At 41.9% G+C, this 21826-nt stretch overlaps 1 protein-coding gene across 2 annotated transcripts in view; it reads right to left on the minus strand.

The window, feature by feature from the left end:
* Positions 1-21826, minus strand: part of SORCS3 (sortilin related VPS10 domain containing receptor 3) — a 680789-nt gene that overhangs the window by 74250 nt on the left and 584713 nt on the right. For both annotated transcript variants that reach the window (XM_056530530.1, XM_056530531.1), the window contains exons 16-18: positions 20834-20964; positions 9399-9512; positions 6099-6270 (exon numbers count right to left, since the gene is read on the minus strand). In XM_056530530.1, the coding sequence (XP_056386505.1) occupies positions 6099-6270; positions 9399-9512; positions 20834-20964 (417 nt within the window). The remainder of the gene's footprint in view (positions 1-6098; positions 6271-9398; positions 9513-20833; positions 20965-21826) is intronic.

The raw sequence follows: 21826 nt of genomic DNA on the forward strand, positions 1-21826 counted from the left end.
CCGCTCGCGATGCGCACCCCGGCTCCCGTACCTGACTCGCTCTCCGTCGGTCCTGTCCCGGCACGCGCGGCCCCGCTCCTTAGGGCGCGCGCGCGACGGGTCTCTACGATTTAAAGGGCCACTGCGCCGCTGATTGGCGCAGTTGGCTTAATTAGTTCATTCACCTGTGCACTTCCCTATTTAACCTCACTTCCCCTTCCCTTCCTTGCCGGATCTTGTTGCCATCGTGCCAGTGAAAGCGTTTCCCAGTGTGTTCCTAGCCTGTGTTCCAGACCTCCTGCCGTTGCCCCTGACTACGATCCTTGCTGCCTGCCCCGACCTTCTGCTACGTCCGACCTTGCTCTTGTCTACTCCCTTGTACCGCGCCTATCTTCAGCAGTCAGAGAGGTTGAGCCGTTGCTAGTGGATACGACCTGGTTGCTACCGCCGCTGCAAGACCATCCCGCTTTGCGGCGGGCTCTGGTGAAAACCAGTAGCAGCTTAGAACCGGTCCACTAGCACGGTCCACGCCAATCCCTCTCTGGCACAGAGGATCCACCTCCTGCCAGCCGAATCGTGACAGATACAATGTAACAATACAGGATCCTGATACATATAACAATACAGGATCCCGATACAATGTAATAAAACAGGATCCTGATACAATGTAATAATACAGGATCCCGATACATATAACAATACAGGATCCCGATACAATGTAACAATACAGGATCCCGATACAATGTAACAATACAGGATCCCGATACAATGTAACAATGCAGGATCCTGATACAATGTAACAATACAGGATCCTGATACAATGTAACAATACAGGATCCTGATAAAATATACCAATACAGGATCCTGATACAATGTAATAATACAGGATCCTGATACAATGTAATAATACAGGATCCTGATACAATGTAATAATACAGGATCCCGATACTCTGTAACAATACAGGAGCCTGATACAGTGTAACAATACAATATCCTGATACAATGTAACAATACAGGATCCCGATACATATAACAATACAGGATCCCGATACAATGTAACAATACATGATCCCGATACAATGTAACAATACAGGATCCCTATACAATGTAATAATACAGGATCCTGATACAATGTAATAATACAGGATCCCGATACATATAACAATACAGGATCCCGATACAATGTAACAATACAGGATCCCGATACAATGTAACAATACAGGATCCCGATACAATGTAACAATACAGGATCCCGATACAATGTAACAATACAGGATCCTGATACAATGTAACAATACAGGATCCCGATACAATGTAACAATACAATATCCTGATACAATGTAACAATACAGGATCCTGATACAATGTTACAATACAATATCCTGATACAATGTAACAATACATGATCTGGATACAATGTAACAATACAATATCCTGATACAATGTAACAATACAGGATCATGATACAAAGTAACAATACAGGATCCTGATACAAATAAATAATACAGGATCCTGATACAATGTAACAATACAGGATCCCGATACAATGTAACTATACAATATCCTGATACAATGTAACAATACAGGATCCTGATACAATGTAACAATACAATATCCTGATACAATGTAACAATACAGGATCTGGATACAATGTAACAATACAATATCCTGATACAATGTAACAATACAGGATCATGATACAAAGTAACAATACAGGATCATGATACAATGTAACAATACAGGATCCCGATACACTGTAACGATACAGGATCCTGATACAATGTAACGATACAGGATCCTGATACAATGTAACAATACAGGATCCCGATACAATGTAACAATACAGGATCCTGATACACTGTAACAATACAGGATTCTGATACAATGTAACAATGCAATATCCCGATACAATGTAACAATACATGATCCCGATACAATGTAACAATACAGGACCCTGATACAATGTAACAAAACAGGATCCTGATACAATGTAACAATACAGGATCCCGATACAATGTAACAATACAGGATCCTGATACAATGTAACAATACAGGATCCTTATACAATGTAACAACACAGGATCCTTATACAATGTAACAATACAGGATCCTGATAAAATATACCAATACAGGATCCTAATACAATGTAACAATACAGGATACTGATACAATGTAACAATACAGGATCCCGATACAATGTAACAATACAGGATCCTTATACAATGTAACAATACAGGAACCCGATACAATGTAACAATACAGGACCCTGATACAATGTAACAATACAGGATCCTGATAAAATATACCAATACAGGATCCTGATACAATGTAACAATACAGGATCCCGATACAATGTAACAATACATGATCCCGATACAATGTAACAATACAGGATACTGATACAATGTAACAATACAGGATCCCGATACAATGTAACAATACAGGATCCCGATACACTGTAACAATACAGGATCCTGATACAATGTAACAATACAATATCCCGATACAATGTAACAATACAGGATCCCGATACAATGTAACAATACAGGATCCCGATACAATGTAACAATACAGGATCCTGATACAATGTAACAATACAGGATCCCAATACAATGTAACAATACATGATCCCGATACAATGTAACAATACAGGATCCTGATACAATGTAACAATACAGGATCCTGATACAATGTAACAATATAGGATCATGATACAATGTAACACTACAGGATCCTGATACAATGTAACAATACAGGATCCTGATACAATGTAACAATACAGGATCCTGATACAATGTAACAATACAGGATCCCGATACAATGTAACAATACAATATCCTGATACAATGTAACAATACAGGATCCTGATACAATGTAACAATACAATATCCTGATACAATGTAACAATACAGGATCTGGATACAATGTAACAATACAATATCCTGATACAATGTAACAATACAGGATCATGATACAAAGTAACAAAACAGGATCCTGATACAAAGAAATAATACAGGATCCTGATACAATGTAACAATACAGGATCCCGATACAATGTAACAATACAATATACTGATACAATGTAACAATACAGGATCCTGATACAATGTAACAATACAATACCCTGATACAATGTAACAATACAGGATCTGGATACAATGTAACAATACAATATCCTTATACAATGTAACAATACAGGATCATGATACAAAGTAACAATACAGGATCCTGATACAATGTAACGATACAGGATCCTGATACAATGTAACAATACAGGATCCTGATACACTGTAACAATACAGGATTTTGATACAATGTAACAATGCAATATCCCGATACACTGTAACGATACAGGATCCCGATACAATGTAACAATACAGGATCCTGATACAATGTAACAATACAGGATCCTGATACAATGTAACAATACAGGATCCTGATACAATGTAACAATACAGGATCCCGATACAATGTAACAATACAGGATCCCGATACAATGTAACAATACAGGATCCTGATACAATGTAACAATACAGGATCCTTATACAATGTAACAATACAGGATCCTGATACAATGTAACAATACAGGATCCTTATACAATGTAACAATACAGGATCCTGATACAATGTAACAATACAGGATCCTGATGAAATATACCAATACAGGATCCTGATACAATGTAACAATACAGGATCCCGATACAATGTAACAATACAGGATCCTTATACAATGTAACAATACAGGAACCCGATACAATGTAACAATACAGGATCCTGATACAATGTAACAATACAGGATCCTGATACAATGTAACAATACAGGATCCCGATACAATGTAACAATACAGGATCCTTATACAATGTAACAATACAGGAACCCGATACAATGTAACAATACAGGATCCGGATACAATGTAACAATACAGGATCCTGATACAATGTAACAATATGGGATCCTGATACAATGTAACAATACAATATCCCGATACAATGTAACAATGCAGGATCCCGATACAATGTAACAATACAGGATCCTGATACAATGTAACAATACAGGATCCTGATACAATGTAACAATACAGGATCCTGATACAATGTAACAATACGGAATCCTGATATAATGTAACAATACAATATCCTGATACAATGTAACAATGCAGGATCCCAATATAATGTAACAATACAGGATCCTGATACAATGTAACAATACAGGATCCCGATACAATGTAACAATACAGGATCCTGATACAATGTTACAATACAGGATCCCTATACAATTTAACAATACAGGATCCCAATACAATGTAACAATACTGGATCCCGATACAATGTAACAATACAGGATCCTGACACAATGTAACAATACAGGATCCTGATACACTGTAACAATACAGGATCCCGATACAATGTAACAATACATGATCCCGATACAATGTAACAATACATGATCCCAATACACTGTAACAATACAGGATCTCGATACACTGTAACAATACAGGATCCTGATACACTGTAACAATACAGGATCCTTATTCAATGTAACAATACAGGATCCTGATACAATGTAACAATATAGGATCCCGATACAATGTAACAATACAGGATTCTGATACAATGTAACAATGCAGGATCCCGATACACTAACAATACAGGATCCTGATACAATGTAACAATACATGATCCTGATACAATGTAACAATACAGGATCCCGATACAATGTAACAATACAGGATCCTGATGCACTGTAACAATACTGGATCCTGATACACTGTAACAATACAGGATCCTAATACAATGTAACAATACAGGATCCTGATACACTGTACCAATACAAGATCCTGATACACTGTAACAATACAAGATCCTGGTAGAATGTAACAATACAGGATCCTGATACACTAACAATAGAGGATCCTGATACACTGTAACAATACAAGATCCCGGTACAATGTAACAATACAGGATCCCGGTACAATGTAACAATACAGGATCCTGATACACTAACAATAGAGGATCCTGATACACTGTAACAATACAAGATCCCGGTACAATGTAACAATACAGGATCCCGGTACAATGTAACAATACAGGATCCTGATACAAAGAAATAACACAGGCTCCTAATACACTGTAACAATACAGGATCATGATAAAATGTAGCAATACAGGATCCTGATACACTGTAACAATACAGGATCCTGATACACTGTAACAATACAGGATCCTGATACAATGTAATAGGATCCCAATAAAATAAAACAATACCGGATCCCATTAAAATATAACATTACAGGATCATGATAAAATCCAACAATGCAGGATCCTGATACACTGTAACAATACAGGATCCTGATACACTGTAAAAATACATGATCCTGATACAATGTAACAATATAGGATCCCGATACAATGTAAAAATACAGGATCCTGATACAATGTAACAATACAGGATCCCAATACAATGTAACAATACAGGATCCTGATACAATGTAACAATACAGGATCCTGATACAATGTAACAATACAGGATCCTGATACAATGTAACAATACAGGATCATGATACAATGTAGCAATGCAGGATCCTGATACACTGTAACAATACAGGATCCTTACACAATGTAACAATACAGGATCCTGATACAATGTAACAATACAGGATCCTGATACAATGTAATAATACAGGAACCCAGCAGGGCACAGAAAAATTGTTATATAGGGGCAATATACTGATCCATCCATTTACATGTCGTGCATCATGCTGGATAACACCAATTTGGTCAGGCCATGACTAGTAGATCAGTCCTCAAGTCCCCCCAACAGGTCATGTTTTCTGGATTTCCTTAGTCTTTACAGGTGATATTTCTGGTGATACCTGATTCACTGACCAGAATTATATCACCTATGAAAGAATAAGGAAATCCAGAAAACATGACCTGTTGGCGGACTTGATGGCCGCGATTGAGAAACAGTGTACCCAACAAAGTAATGACGTCCCGTTCTCCACAATATCAGAAGTTCAGATTACATTATGCAAAAATGGTAAAAATGTGAAAAATCCTTTAATCATTTATTTTTGCCAATAACCAGTGATATGTAATAGGAACCACCATGGACCTACCTCCTCCAGATGTACAAGGAAGGTGACATTGAGCCCACTCTGCACCCCCAGTTTGCCATCACTCGTGCTCAGCTGCAATCCTTGTGGAGCTTTTCCTAAACATTCCTGGGGCTTGGCCGAGTACTGCTCCCGTAATCCATCTGTGCAGTTATTGGACACAATTCTACGATATCTACAAAGTCCCAAAAGAGACGTCAATCATTAAAATGTTAGTCTGATAATATAACACGGCACATATTATAGGATATTCCCCTGTCTCTGGTATCATTAAGGTCACATAATATAATGCTGGTGGGGTTATATAATACATGGGGTCACTGTATAAGTAATTTAACCCCTTAAGGACCGGGGTTTTTTCCATTTTTGCATTTTCGTTTTTTGCTCCTTGCCTTTAACCCCTTAAGGACTCAGCCCATTTTGGCCTTAAAGACTCAGACAATTTAATTTATACGTTTTCAATTTTTCCTCCTCGCCTTCTAAAAATCATAACTCTTTTATATTTTCACCCGCAGACTAGTATGAGGGCTTGTTTTTTGCGCGACCAGTTGTCCTTTGTAATGACATAACTCATTATATCATAAAATGTATGGCGCAACCAAAAAACACTATTTTTGTGGGGAAATTAAAAAGAAAAACACAATTTTGCTAATTTTGGAAGGTTTTGTTTTCACGCCGTACAATTTAAGGTAAAAATGATGTGTGTTCTTTATTCTGAGGGTCAATATGATTAAAATGATACCCATTATTACATACTTTTATATTATTGTTGTGCTTAAAAAAAATCACAAACTTTTTAACCAAATTAGTACGTTTATAATCCCTTTATTTTGATGACCTATAACTTTTTTATTTTTCCGTATAAGCGGCGGTGTGAGGGCTAATTTTTTGCGCCATGATCTGTACTTTTTTTTTATACCAAATTTGCAAATAAAATCTTTTAATACATTTTTTATAATTTTTTTTTAAATAAAATGTATTAAAAAAGTAGCAATTTTGGACTTTTTTTTTTTTTTTACGTTCACGCCGTTCACCGCACGGGATCATTAACATTTTATTTTAATAGTTCGGACATTTATGCACGCAGCGATACCAAATATGTCTATAAAATTTATTTTTTACGCTTTTTGGGGGTAAAATAGGAAAAAACGGACATTTTACTTTTTTATTGGGGAAGGGGATTTTTCACTTTTTTTTTACTTTTACTTTTACATTTTTTTTTTACACTTGAATAGTCCCCATAGGGGACTATTCATAGCAATACCATGATTGCTAATACTGATCTGTTCCATGTATAGGACATAGAACAGATCAGTATTATCGGTCATCTCCTGCTCTGCTCTGCTCGATCACAGACCAGAGCAGAAGACGCCGGGAGCCGGAAGCAGGAAGGTGAGGGGACCTCCGTGCGGTGTTCTGAATGATCGGATCCCCGCAGAAGCGCTGCGGGCGATCCGATCGTTCATTTAAAGCGCGCTGCCGCAGATGCCGGGATCTGTCTTGATCTCGGCACCTGAGGGGTTAATGGCGGACGCCCGCGACATCGCGGGCGTCGGCCATTGCTGGCGGGTCCCTGGCTGCGATCAGCAGCCGGGATCAGCCGCGCATGACACGGGCATCGCTCCGATGCCCGCGGTTATGCACAGGACGTAAATGTACGTCCTGGTGCGTTAAGTACCACCGCACCAGGACGTACATTTACATCTTGCGTCCTTAAGGGGTTAAAAAATCATAACTCTTTCAATTTCGCCCCTAAAATCCATATGATTGCTTATTTTTTGCACCACCAATTCTACTTTGTAATGACGTCAGTAATTTTGCCCAAAAATCTACTGTGAAACGGAAAAAAAAATCATTGTGAGACAAAATTGAAAAAAAAACCCGCCGTTTTGTATATTTTGGGGGCTTCCATTTCTACGTAGTACATTTTTTGGTAAAATTGACTCCTTACCTTTATTCTGTAGGTTCATATGATAAAAATGATCTCCTACTTATATAGGTTTGATTTTGTCGTACTTTTGGAAAAAATCATAACTTCATGCAGGAAAATTTATACGTTTAAAATTGTCATCTTCTGACCCCTATAACTTTTTTATTTTTCCGCGTATGGGGCGGTATGAGGGCTCATTTCTTGCGCTGTGATCTGAAGTTTTTAACGGTACCATTGATAGGACTTATTGATCAAAAATGCACTATTTTGTACTTTGGAATTTTTGTGCGCGTACGCCATTGACTGTGCGGTTTAATTAACAATATATTTTTATAATTAAGACATTTCCGCACGCGGCGATACCACATATTTTACCACAGTTTATTTTTATTTACACAGTTTTTTTGTTTTGTTTTGTTTTTATGGGAAAAGGTGGGTGATTCAAACTTTTAATAGGGGAGGGGTTAAATGATCTTTATTCACTTTTTTTTGCAGTGTTATAGCTCCCATAGGGACCTATAACACTGCACACACTGGTCTTTTACATTGATCAGTGGTTTCTCATAGAAAACCAGTGATCAATGATTCTGCCGCTTGACTGCTCATGCCTGGATCTCTGGATTCGGCGGTCGGACAGCGAGGAGGCAGGTGTCCTGTAAGCTGTTCTGGATGCCACGATTTCACCGTGGCTATCCCGAACAGCTCCCTGAGATAACCAGCATGCTTTCACTTTCGACGCAGCGTTCAACTTTGGACGCTGCGTCTAAAGGGTTAATAGCGCGTGGCACCGCAATCAATGCCGCGAGCTATTAGCCACGGGTCCCGCCCGTTGTTAGAGGCCGTGGCCCCGCGTTATAGATCAGGAGCGGACACATGACGTTCCAGTACGTCATGTGTCCTTAAGGGGTTAATGTATGTACACAGTGACCCCACCAGCAGAATAGTGAGTCCAGCTCTGGAGTATAATACAGGATATAACTCAGGATCAGTACAGGATAAGTAATGTAATGTATGTACACAGTGACCTCACCAGCAAAATAGTGAGTACAGCTCTGGAGTATAATACAGGATATAACTCAGGATCAGTACAGGATAAGTAATGTAATGTATGTACACAGTGACCCCACCAGCAGAATAGTGAGTACAGCTCTGGAGTATAATACAGGATATAACTCAGGATCAGTACAGGATAAGTAATGTAATGTATGTACACAGTGACCTCACCAGCAGAATAGTGAGTAACAGTTTGGAGCAAGTAAAAACACTATGAAAGGTAATGATAATACATTGCAAAGATTCTGTGTGTTGTTTATCATATTTTATCACAATGTGAATCAAAGAATCTCCGGGACTGTAAGTGTAAGACATCTCACCCGCTGCTCTTGAGATAGCTCTGCCCCTGACTGCAGTCTTTGGAGACAGATGATGGGTTAAACCAAAAGGCGGGGGTGCACTGGTTCTTTCCTTGTCTCTCATAGCCATAGTCACTGTAAGAAAAAAACAAAGATATTACAGTTGTCTAATAAACTGGTCCCTCCTAGATTACGGCTGCCATATAACTTATATAGAGCTTATCATGTCCGAAAAACATGTTTCTGAATTTTGACAGTTCTAAAGTATTGTTGCAAATCTGACCACAGTTGGTTTTGTAGGTCGTAGCCATTGGCAGTCTACAGTACAGGTAGATAAGAATGTATGGTTCTAGACCACCAGGGATGATATTATTAACTGCTTCACTGCTCTACAACTAACAGTGATATCACCACTGACCCTTTTTTTAGTGTCATGTTAACCCAAATGCCCTAAACCACCAGGGATATTGTTATTATCCCCTTTGCTGCTGTGGACCCAGTGGCATTCCTACCGTTGGCTGAACCTGGCCCCCTGCCGGGGGGCACACACCCAGGGGGGTGCAGGCCGCAAAACATGGCAGGCCGTCAAACTACTAGATGAGTTACATACAAGTGCGGCAGCAGGGGCAGGGCAGTGGGAACGGGCGCTGCAGTGCAGTAATGAGCTGCAGGTATAGGATTATAATTGCTGCCAGGGAGAGCAGCACTGACCGTGCTGCAGTGCTGCACTTTCAAAATCTAGGTAGGGCCGAACAGGCCAGGGGCTGCTGGGAGAAGACCAAGCAGGCACACAAGTCAGCTCCAAGCCCCTGACGTATTCCTGCCTGTGACTCCGGCAGCATATACAGGAGCAGCCTCCTCTGCCACGCGGTTAAACAAGCACTGTGCCACTTCCACTGGAGGGTGAGAAGACTGGCTGGGGGGGATGAGGAGGCCACCAAGGATGGGGGGGGGGGGGGGGCTGGTAAGCAGACCACCGAGGATAGGGGGGAGCTGATGAGGAGACTGCTGAGGATGGGGGGAGCTGATGAGGAGACCGCTGAGGATGGGGGGAGCTGATGAGGAGACCGCTGAGGATGGGGGGAGCTGATGAGGAGACCGCCGAGGATAGGGGGGAGCTGATGAGGAGACCGCTGAGGATGGGGGGAGCTGATGAGGAGACCGCCGAGGATAGGGGGGAGCTGATGAGGAGACCGCTGAGGATGGGGGGAGCTGATGAGGAGACCGCTGAGGATGGGGGGAGCTGATGAGGAGACCGCCGAGGATAAGGGGGAGCTGATGAGGAGACCGCTGAGGATGGGGGGAGCTGATGAGGAGACTGCTGAGGATGGGGGGAGCTGATGGGGAGACCGCTGAGGATGGGGGGAGCTGATGGGGAGACCGCTGAGGATGGGGGGAGCTGATGAGGGGATGTGCGTATGTATGCTGTATGTATGATATGTGTGTTTTTATTTTATTATGTGTTTTGAGAAACAATCGCAGTGTCCATCTCACCCGTAACTCCCAACTGCATCTCGGACTGGTGCAGGACAAAACCAACAGCATGGTATAGCAAAAGAAGTCATTGTCCAGTGCAGAACGTGTAGTCTTCAACAATTTATTGTTTAAAAAACGATAATAGGACAAGCAAAGTCATGTGATGGATTTCAGGTGTCAGCATACACCCTTAGCTATACATAGTACGCCATAGAAAGGGTTTCATTGTATAGGGAAATGCAGGATGACCTCATGTGACTTTCCTAGTCCTGATGTCAGTTTTTACTGCATGTCCACACGTACCGTACTGGATCTGCTGCATATTTTGTGCAGCTGATTTTGCTGCTCAATGACTTCAATGGGTAGCAAAATCAACTGTAGAAAATATGCAGCAAAAATATAATGTAAACATACCCTTAAACATAATAAATTGTTGAAGATTGCACATTCTGCACAGGATAATCTCTTCTTTTGCTATTTATGATGTGTGTATGATGGATGTATTTATGATAGATTTGTGTATGATAGATGTGTGTATGGAGGATAGATCACACATCTATCATACATACATACATGCATACATCATACATACACACATATATCATACATAGATATCCTGTACATTATTGCAGAGGGGTGAGGGGCCTATGGGGGGGATTGAGTACGGGTTGTGGAATATTGGTTTAAATTGGTGTTCCCTATTTGTTGCTCTCCGGCTGTTGCACAACTACAACTCCTATCATGTTCTTACAGCCATCTGCAGCAGGACTTAGGGGTCTGAGGGATGGGGTAAGAGGAGCCTGTAGAGGACTTAGTGGTCTGGAAAGGGGGCAGAGGAATGTGGAGAGGACTTGAGGGTCTGGGAGTGGAACAGAGAAACAGGGAGGAGGACAGTGCAGGATGGGTGGCCGTACAGTGTGTGGCGGTAATTTATTTAGGGGGTACAGTGTTTGGCAGTATTATATTCAGGGCACAGTGTGTGGCAGTATTATATTCAAGGGGCACAGTGTGTGGCAGTATTATATTCAGGGCGCAGTGTGTGGCAGTATTATATTCAGGGGGCAGTGTGTGGCAGTATTATATTCAGGGGGCACAGTGTGTGGCAGGATTATGATGATTATTGTCTTAATAAAGAGGATGAAGATCTACTGGCAAAGTGAGGAACCAGTGATGTCCGGGCATCAGACTATGCAGAGGGAAAATTTAGCTGGGAGATGTCACAGCATCTGGACCAGATGAAGAAACAAAAGGAAAGACAACAGAGAAGACATCACTCAGGTCATTGATATCATTGTGTATTCTGCTGACTGTCCCATCAGAGCTGTAGTCACTTGTCACTTGACTACATTTGCGTCTCTCCGCCTTACTGAGTAGAATCATAGCGGGCAGGGCCTGCAGTATCTGGAGCACGCAAGAACAAGGAGCTGCTACTGCTGCTGTAAGTTTAAACGTAGAAACAAGTAAAAAAAAAAAAAAAAAAAAACATTGTCAAGAAATTTTTTGTCTTTGGAGTGGTGGTGAGGGGAAGGGAATTTTGTACATCTTCCTTGAGGGTTCTGCCCCTGATACGGTCAAACACCTCGGTTAGGGAAAAGCCATTTGGTTTAGGAAATTGCAGTTACTAATGTTATTAATATTTTTTGAAATATTCCTTTTTGGATTTCTAAATGCAATAAGAGACTGCTAGTTTTGACAATAAAGGGGTATTCTGTTTTTTTTTTCTTGTTTGACTGTGCTACAGGGGCTGTAAAGTTAGAGCAGTTCATAATATAGTGTCTGTACCTGTGTTTGATGGTGGTCTCCTAATTCTTCTGTGATTTATGCCCCAAGGTTTATTTTTAGCAGCATACAAAATGAGCGTTGTCTTAGGTTTTCCCTACATCACTAGTCAAGTGATCAGAAGGAGCCTGTGCTTCAATGGGTGGAGCGACTGCTGGGTGGAAGGAAGATCATTATGGAAGTATTGTAGTTTTACAACAGCTGGAGGCACCCTGGTCAGGAAACATTGGTCTATTGCATTGAAGGGAGCAAAGGTGTGTTTCAATGGGTGGAGTGGCTGATGTGTGGTAGGGATAAGTCACCTCACACTTACAAACAAGGAATTATGGGATTTGTACTTTGAGGGAACAAACTCCAACAGGAAATCACAAAAAAAGATAGCCGTAGCTTTATGGTAATCTTACAACATAGCCATTTAGCTCCAAGACAAGCGCAGATCCTTCCTAAGCATGTCCATTACTGTCTGCCAGGTAAGTACTAAAGTCACGTAATGGTGGAGAACCCCTTTAACAGAATATGAAGGCCCTTTCTTTGTTTAGCCCCATCCGCTTTCCGCAGAGCACCTACATCCCCACATGTATTACAATGTCAGACAACAAGGGAAGTGAGTACCAAATAAACAAGCTCTGCACTCTCTAACGTTGGTTGTTGGGTTTTGTAAATCAGCATCAGGATTCAGTGCTTTGAGGTTCTATATACTCCGATCAGCCATAACAGCCTGCCTTATATTGTGGAAGTTCCCCTTGTGTTTGTTGATGTGACTGTGTGTGTGTCGTAGTGACCCGCACAACACTGCTGAGCACAGGCCTGGCTTGTAGTCTCTGGAACATGCAAGAGCAGAGTTAAAGGGGTACTCCTGTGTAAAACATTTTTTATTTTGAATCAACTGGTGCCAGTAAGTTAAACAGATTTGTAAATATTTTTTTTTTTTAAATCTTAACCCTTCCAGGACTTATCAGCTGCTGTATGCTCCACAGGAAGTTCTTTTCTTTACAAATTTCCTTTCTGTCTGACCACAGTGCTCTCTGCTGACACCTCTGTCCATTTTGGAAACTGTCCAAAGTACGAGTAAATCCCCATAGCAAACCTATTCAGTTCCTGACATGGACAGAGCTGTCAGCAGAGAGCACTGTGGTCAGACAGAAAGGAGATTCATAAAGAAAAGAACTTCATGTGGAACATACAGCAGCTGATAAGTATTGGAAGTATTAAGATTATAGAAGTGATTTACAAATCTGTTTAACTTTCTGGCACCGGCTGATTAAAAAAAAAAAAAAATGTTTTCCACTGGAGTACCCCTTTAATGTTAACTTTGTTATCTTTATTATGTATATACAGTAGAAGATTTAGGCAACGTATTATCCTAATGTCAGCGAGCCGCAGCACAATCAGGAACTCACCTATACAGGGGGGGCGCCGATACGAAGAGGGGGGGGGGTGCCGATACAGCACCTTGCCAGGGGCACAAGGGGCGCTAGGTACGCCTCTGTGTAGACCACCATAGATTATTAACTACTTCACTAAATCTATGCAACAGGGATTTTTAGAATCAACCCATTCCTTACTCTACACCACAAGGGATTGTATCCATCACTCCAGGAAAAAGAAAAACAGCAAAAACATTTTTAATTTATTATTATTTATTTTGCACTTGGGCTCTCATTTGTCTGTTATGGTGCCCCTTAAAGGGGTACTCCGCTGCTCAGCGTTTGGAACAAGCTGCTCCGAACGCTGGAGCCGGTGCTGGGAGCTCGTGACGTCATAGTCCCACCCCCCCATGACATCATGCCATGCCCCCTCAATGCAAGTCTATGGGAGGGGGCGTGACGCCCCCTCCCATAGACTTGCATTGAGGGGGCATGGCGTGACGTCAGGAGGGGGCATGGCGTGACGTCAGGAGGGGGCGGGGCTATGTCACCACGAGCTCCCAGCGCCGGCTCCAGCGTTCGGAACAGTTTGCTCCAAACGCTGAGCAGCGGAGTACCCCTTTAACTATTGGCCAGATGGTCCACAGTGTATTATTTATACAGAATGTTATCATCTTTACTGGCTTCAACTAGAAAAAGCTTAATTCTTCATCTTCTAAGTAGCTCTTTACTGCCGATCCTCATAGCGTGAGAGTTAGAGAGCCGCCGGGGGATACCGACTGTACCAGGTCCCAAAAGTTCAAGCATGTTTTTTCTTCTAGTCTTTACATTACATAAAATGTCTGAACACTTTCTTAGCCTCTTATCTTAAAACGTGCCCGCGGGCGACATGCTGATTAAAAACTCTTCACTAACTCTACGGAACGAAAGACTCGCATTAATATTTCACGAAAATTAAAAACAATGTTTTTGTCTTCCCTAAAGGATGGACTCATGTTCATTAGCGGCTACTAAACGTGTATTAATCTTGTACATCCCTTCCCAGTCTCCACTCTGGCTTGGTCTTAAAGGGCAACTAGTAGTGATGTCACAATACCATTTTTTTTAAAGGGGTACTCCGCTGCTCAGCATTTGGAACAAACCCGCCCCCTCAATGCAAGTCTATGGGAGGGGGCGTGACGGCCGTCACGCCCCCTCCCATAGACTTGCATTGAGGGGGCTTGGTCGTGACGTCACGAGCGGGCAGGGGCATGATTGTGACGTCCCGTGCCTCCACCCTGCATCGCCAATCATCTTCCACGGAGCGTACTTCGTTCCGTGCACTGGATGTTTGGGGTGCCGCAGACGAGATTGCAGGGGTCCCCAGCGATGGGACTCCCATGATCAGACATCTTATACCCTATTCTTTGGATAGGGGATAAGAACTCTAAGAGCGGAACACCCCTTTAAGTTACCGGCTCCTGGTGCCGGCTCCAGCGCTCGGAACAGTTTGTTCCAAACGCTGAGCAGCGGAGTACCCCTTTAAGACCGAGTACGAGTACCGATACTTTTATTTAGTACTCGCTGATACCAATTACTACTACTTTTTTAAAAGTCATGTGACAGTTTTTTTATTTTATTTTTTTATTTAAACTTTTTGATTCCCCACAGGGCACTGTGTACTGTTGTTTACCAGGCTTCCCCAGTCTTTTTACATATAGTCTCTACAGGAAACTGGGAAAGCTAGGTGACAGGTATGTGTTATTTTAGTATGTTTGGGTGGGACAGGGAGATTACCTGTCTCACCGTAGGATAAGGGATAGCATGCTGCTCAGTGAGAGTTGGCCTGCCGGAACTCACCTCCTGCATTCTTCGCTCTCTGCCCTGGTGCAGGCGGGTTGGTGTCACTCTTGTCTGCACCAGGGCAGAGGTCAGGCGCTGTTCCTGACGAAGGCCGCAGCCTACATTGGAAGCGCTTGCTGGCCAGGGGAACCAGGACAAGTGTCCTGCGGCTAGTGAGCAGGTTAGAGAGGGGGCGGCAAAGACCATCCCAACCGGCCACTTTTTAATCCACATGGAGAATGCAGTGGCAGAGGCGTAGCGGGGGGGTGCAGGGGGGGCGGCCGCACCGGGCGCAACATCTGGGGGGGGCACGCTCGCACTCGCAGCTCTCTGCCCCTGCCTGGCTAACTCACTCTCTCTGCAGTGCTGGCTGTGCGAATCCGATCCGAGCTGTCAGGTCGCCGGCCACTGTGGAGGCAGTGGCGGATCCAGGGGGGCAAAGGGGCAATTGCCCCCCCCCTCTTCCCCACCCCCCGAGATTGTTGCCCCTCTTCCTGAACTATCGCATGGTGGAGCGGGAGCTGTAGGCTGTCCCGCTCCACCACCCCTTTCTCATGCCCATCACCTTGCTATCACGCGCCGCAGCTGCTCCATTCCTGCAGTCAGTGAGAGCCAATGACGGTAGGCCGGCGCGATTACATCACATCACGTTACAGATCACGTCCCCGCGGCTCTCACTGACTGCAGGAATGGAGCAGCCGCAGCGTGGGAGAAAGGTGACGGGCGTGAGAAAGGGGAGGGGGGAGCAAATTATAAGTGAGAGGGGCAAAAGATGAGTAAGGGGCACATGTCAGGGGGGCATTATATGTGGGGGCACATGACAGGACCCCTCCCCCCTGTCATGTGCCCCTCATATATAATACCCCATGTCCTGTGCCCCTCACATATAATGCCCCCCCCTGACATGTGCCCTTCACATATAATGCTCCCTGTCCTGCCCCCTCAGGGGGCATTATATGTGAGGGGCACATGTCAGGGGACAATATGGGCCCCCTGTCATGTGCCCATATAATGCACATATAATGCCCCCCTGACATTTGCCGCTTACTTATAATACCCAAAGTCATGTGCCTTGGATCATCTCCAGGGTTCGGTTCCATTTTGATGTTTAGTTTTTGTTCTTGATATTTTTTGTCGTTTACGATGGTTGTGAGACGACATATAATAGCGCGGCCCAGGCTCGGTTACTACATTTGTAGATTTGTATTCATAGACCTGCTGAAAATGTGGAAAATGTTTAATGCATGTTCGCACTCAATAAAGTGTTTGAAAATAAACTTGTATTTAGATGCATTTTACTTTAATTACATCAGTATTTTCATAAGAAACAATACATGTGCTTAGGGGGTAAGGGTTTCTTTAACTAATCTAGTGGAAGAGACTCGAGTGCTAAAATCCACGGGTTAGGGGGCGCAAATTACTTACCCCGGGTGTTGACAACCCACGCTACGCCACTGTGCAGTGGGCCTACCCCAACTCCTTGGTATCTCCCGGCGGCAGGTATCGGATTAGATTTTAGTACAAGTACTCGTGCAAATGTCCAGTATCGGTCCCGATACCAGTATTGGGACATCTCTAGCAACTTATGAAGATAAGGAATATGCAACAAGTGTCACCTGGTTTGTAGGTTTTCACTCTACTTTAAATATTATCTTCTGGAAGTCAACTACGTAGGGGTCTTGGAGTTGGGATTTCCAACAATGTCAAGGATCCATAGGTCTTGAGTCCATTCTATTGTATCCCCAATTACAAATATGGTGGCATGGAAACCTTTAGGTGCTTCTACCCAAAGGCTTCCCTTTTTTCTCACTGGGTAGACAGGTGCCTGCTGATCTTCTCCAAAACTACCACTGATCATCCAACAGGTCTGAATTCTATGTGAGTAGATGCTAGATTATGAAAACCATTTGACTTTACAGGACAAATCTCATTTCACATTAGCATCATTCGGGCCATCAGGGTTCCCATGGAGGTTCCATTATTTTTTAAGTCCACAGTTCAAATATAATCATAAGACACTGCTATACCTCTATAGCCCTGCCCACTCATGACATCATGCCATGCCCCCTGAATGCAAGTCTATAGGAGGGGGTGTGACGCCCCCTCCCATAGACTTGCATTGAGGGGCATGGTGTGACATCATGAGGGGGCGGGCTATGACACCACAAGCTCCCAGCACCGGCTCAGCTCTATGCTGAGCAGTGGAGTACCCCTTTAACTATTGGCCAGATGGTCCACAGTGTATTAGTTATACAGAATGTTATCATCTTTAAGTAAGGAATGAAATCACTCATTCATAGAGAACAAGTCTACTTTATTTTATAAATGCAGATAAAAACAGTGCAGCGGAGGAGACAAAAATACAGGATCGATACCTGACGGTTTGCTGTCAGATAAAAAAAAAGTAGATTCATTCTCCTTGAATGTTATTCACCTTGGGTGATATCATTCCTTACTATCTCCAGTATTTTTTATTTTTTAAAACAAGACAAGGGTAGTCTGTAAAACATCAAAAATTCTAAAACTCTTAAGGGGTCTCCACATATAATGGGGAAATGTGGAGGAGTTTGTAAATAAAAACCCAGACAAACCAACTATGGCTCGCCAGGTTAAACGCTGCATGGACTCCACTCATTTACCTCTTAATAGTTTCACATCCTCTAAAGCTCTTTCATATTATCTCTGAAAGTCAACTACAAAGGGGTCTTGGAGTTAGGATTTCCAACAATGTCAAGGATCCATAGGTCTTGTGTCAATGTTATTGTATCCCCAAATACAAAAATGGCGGCAGGGAAACCTATAAGTGCTTGTACCCAAAGACAGATCATAAAACAGTCACTTAATATAATAAATAATACAAATTCATAAAGTACACACCATGGATGGGGGCAAGAGAATAAGGGTAACAGGTGAGGCCCTAATCTATAGTCCCTATACATAAAAAAATCCTAATTTTAAGTGTGGAAATCGGGAGAGGGGATATAAAGAAATATGGTATAATTTTTTGCAATAATGTGGTAGGCCTCTTTTGCCTACGCGTTTCGCCTCTGTAGTGTTCGGGGCTCATCGGGGATAAGAGGGAACCACGGGAAATCTTAGATATTATAATAATGGAGTGCACCAAATATAGTGACCATTATGATATAAACTGATTAATGTGATAGAGAATAAGATAGGCAGGCGTCTCAAAGATGAAAAAGTAAGTATTAAATATGACCGGCAAGGGATAAGCACATCCTCAGAGAATAGACCTTAAGATCACAGATAACCTCAAATAAGATATATCAATACTAGAATGATGATAATTAGTGGCACATCATATAAGATGAAAAAGTCGGCCATAGAAAGATAAGCATATATGATAAATAGATAAATTAAGGAGCTTTCAGTAGGATGATCATCTTAGGTGAGACAACATTCCTTAATGATGATGCCGAGTAGCCGAGGCCGGGATGTGCCACGAGGACGCCACATGCAATCTTAAGGTCGATTCTCTGAGGATGTACTTATCCCTCGCCGGTCATATCTAATACTTACTTTGGTGCGGTCGTCATCTCATGCAAATTTAATGTATGCGACCATATGCCGACACATCTACTGAATTTATTGATGTATATTTTATAAATGTAATCTGTGTATGGCTTATAATGTCACCAATCCATCAGTACATACTATCTTGCTATATGACAGACATCTGACCTCGACTGACACAGACTTCCTTTACATCATTTTATATATTTTTCATCTTTGAGACACCTGCCTATCTTATTTTCTATCATATTAATCAGTTTATATCATAATGGTCACTATATTTGGTGCACTCCATTATTATAATATCTAAGACTTCCCGTGGTTCCCTCTTATCCCTGATGAGCCCCGAACACGACAGGGGCGAAACGCGTAGGCAAAAGAGGCCTACCACATTATTGTAAAAAATTGCACCATATTTCTTTATATCCCCTCTCCCGATTTCCACACTTAAAATTAGGAGTTTTTTTATGTATAGGGACTATAGATTAGGGCCTCACCTGTTACCCTTATTCTCTTGCCCCCATCCATGGTGTGTACTTTATGAATTTGTATTATTTATTATATTAAGTAAAAGTTAAGTTTTAATCTAGCCTAATTGGTGTTTAAATAAGTGGTTTGGAATCTTCATAATTCCACCAAGGGCGGAATATCCTTATTGGGCTCTGGTACCCGCATCTTATACCTTAAGTTGGTTTTCTTAGATCATAAAACAGGTCTGAATTAGAATCTAAAGGCCATTTGACTTTTCATAGACAAAGTCTCTGTTCACACTAGCATAATTTGGGCCAGCAGGGTTCCCATGGAGGTTCCAATAATTTTTTAAAGGGGTTATCCAGGGAAAAACTTTTTTTTATATAATATATATATATATATATATATATATATATATATATATATATATATATATATATATATATCTCAACTGGCTTCAGAAAGTTAAAAACATTTGTAAATTACTTCTATTAAAAAATCTTAATCCTTTCAGTACGTATGGGCTTCTGAAGTTAAGGTTGTTCTTTTCTGTCTAAGTGCTCTCTGATGACACCTGTCTCGGTTAACGCCCAGTTTAGAAGAGGTTTGCTATTGGGATTTGCTTCTAAACTGGGCGGTTCCCGAGACACGTGTCATCAGAGAGCACTTAGACAGAAAAGAACAACCTCAACTTCAGAAGCTCATAAGTACTGAAAGGATTAAGATTTTTTAATAGAAGCAATTTACAAATCTGTTTAACTTTCTGGAGCCAGTTGATATATATATAAGGTTTTTTTTCCTGGAATACCCCTTTAAGACAAGACAAGGGTGGTCTGCAATACTTTCAAAAATTCTGAAACTTAGAAGGGTCTCTACATATAATGTGGAAATGAACGAGTACGTGAGAAACCCAGACCAACCAACAGTGGCTCGTCTGGTTGAACCCTTAATGGTCTCCACTCATTTCCTTATGTATATATCAGCTACTGTTCTCACACCAGTATTACTCACCACTCAAAATCCCAATGTGAGCAGAGACAGGGCTCGGTGATGGTTTTCAGATAGTCTTTACCCAGCTGACACTTGGATCCAGGTCTCCTCTTTCGATATGTTTTCCTCTCTCCCATCACACAGAAATCTCTCTTAAAACAAAAATTGGCAACAAAGTATTATTATAGATGCACAAAAATGCATAAAAGGGTCACAAGCCAAAATTACATGAGTGCACGTTCCATAATATACAATGCTAAAAGGTTATACAATCCATTTTCTTTTGCTCCCTCAATTTTGTTCAACAGGGGCATCAAAATTGGAATTCTTCACTAGTAAGTAGTTCAGAGGACTGGACAACCACATATTGTAAATGATGTATGGACAGGTAATGGGGACTGGATATGAAAGTACTGCCACCTAAGGCAGAGGTGACAAGATGCCCTCCTGGATCCTATCCATGTGAGAAAGCCTGTGAGTCCTTCTTCCCCTGTGCACTCATAGAGAAAGCCTGTGAGTTCTGCTTCTCCTGCCTACTTACACAGTAAGTCTGTAAGATCTGCTTCTACCACCTACTTATAGAAAAGCCTAGGAGTCCTGCTTCTTCTGCCTACTTGCAGAGAAAATCTGGGAGTTTCACTTCCCCTGTGCACTCATAGAGAAAGCCTGTGAGTCCTGTTTCCCTTTCTACTAATACAGAAAGCCTGTGAGTCCTGCTTCTTACACTCACTTAAAGAGAAAGCCTGTGAGTCCTGTTTTCCTTTCTACTTAAAGAGACTGTTGAGACCCAATTAGCTCCTAGCAGGCTATAACTACCCCTCCCCCTTATTACAATAATTAATTAAATAATAACTGACACAACAACAATTCAACTTTTCATGGGTGGAGATCGGCCACAGCTTTATTTATAAAATTATTTATATAAATAACAATTTAACTGTAACAAAGACACCGATTGGCTTCTTACCAACCCGAGAGGTGCTGCCACACCGTCCTGTGTGGAGGTCTACCCCG

The sequence above is a fragment of the Hyla sarda genome, chromosome 7, assembly GCF_029499605.1.
Source record: "Hyla sarda isolate aHylSar1 chromosome 7, aHylSar1.hap1, whole genome shotgun sequence".
NCBI lineage: Eukaryota > Metazoa > Chordata > Amphibia > Anura > Hylidae > Hyla > Hyla sarda.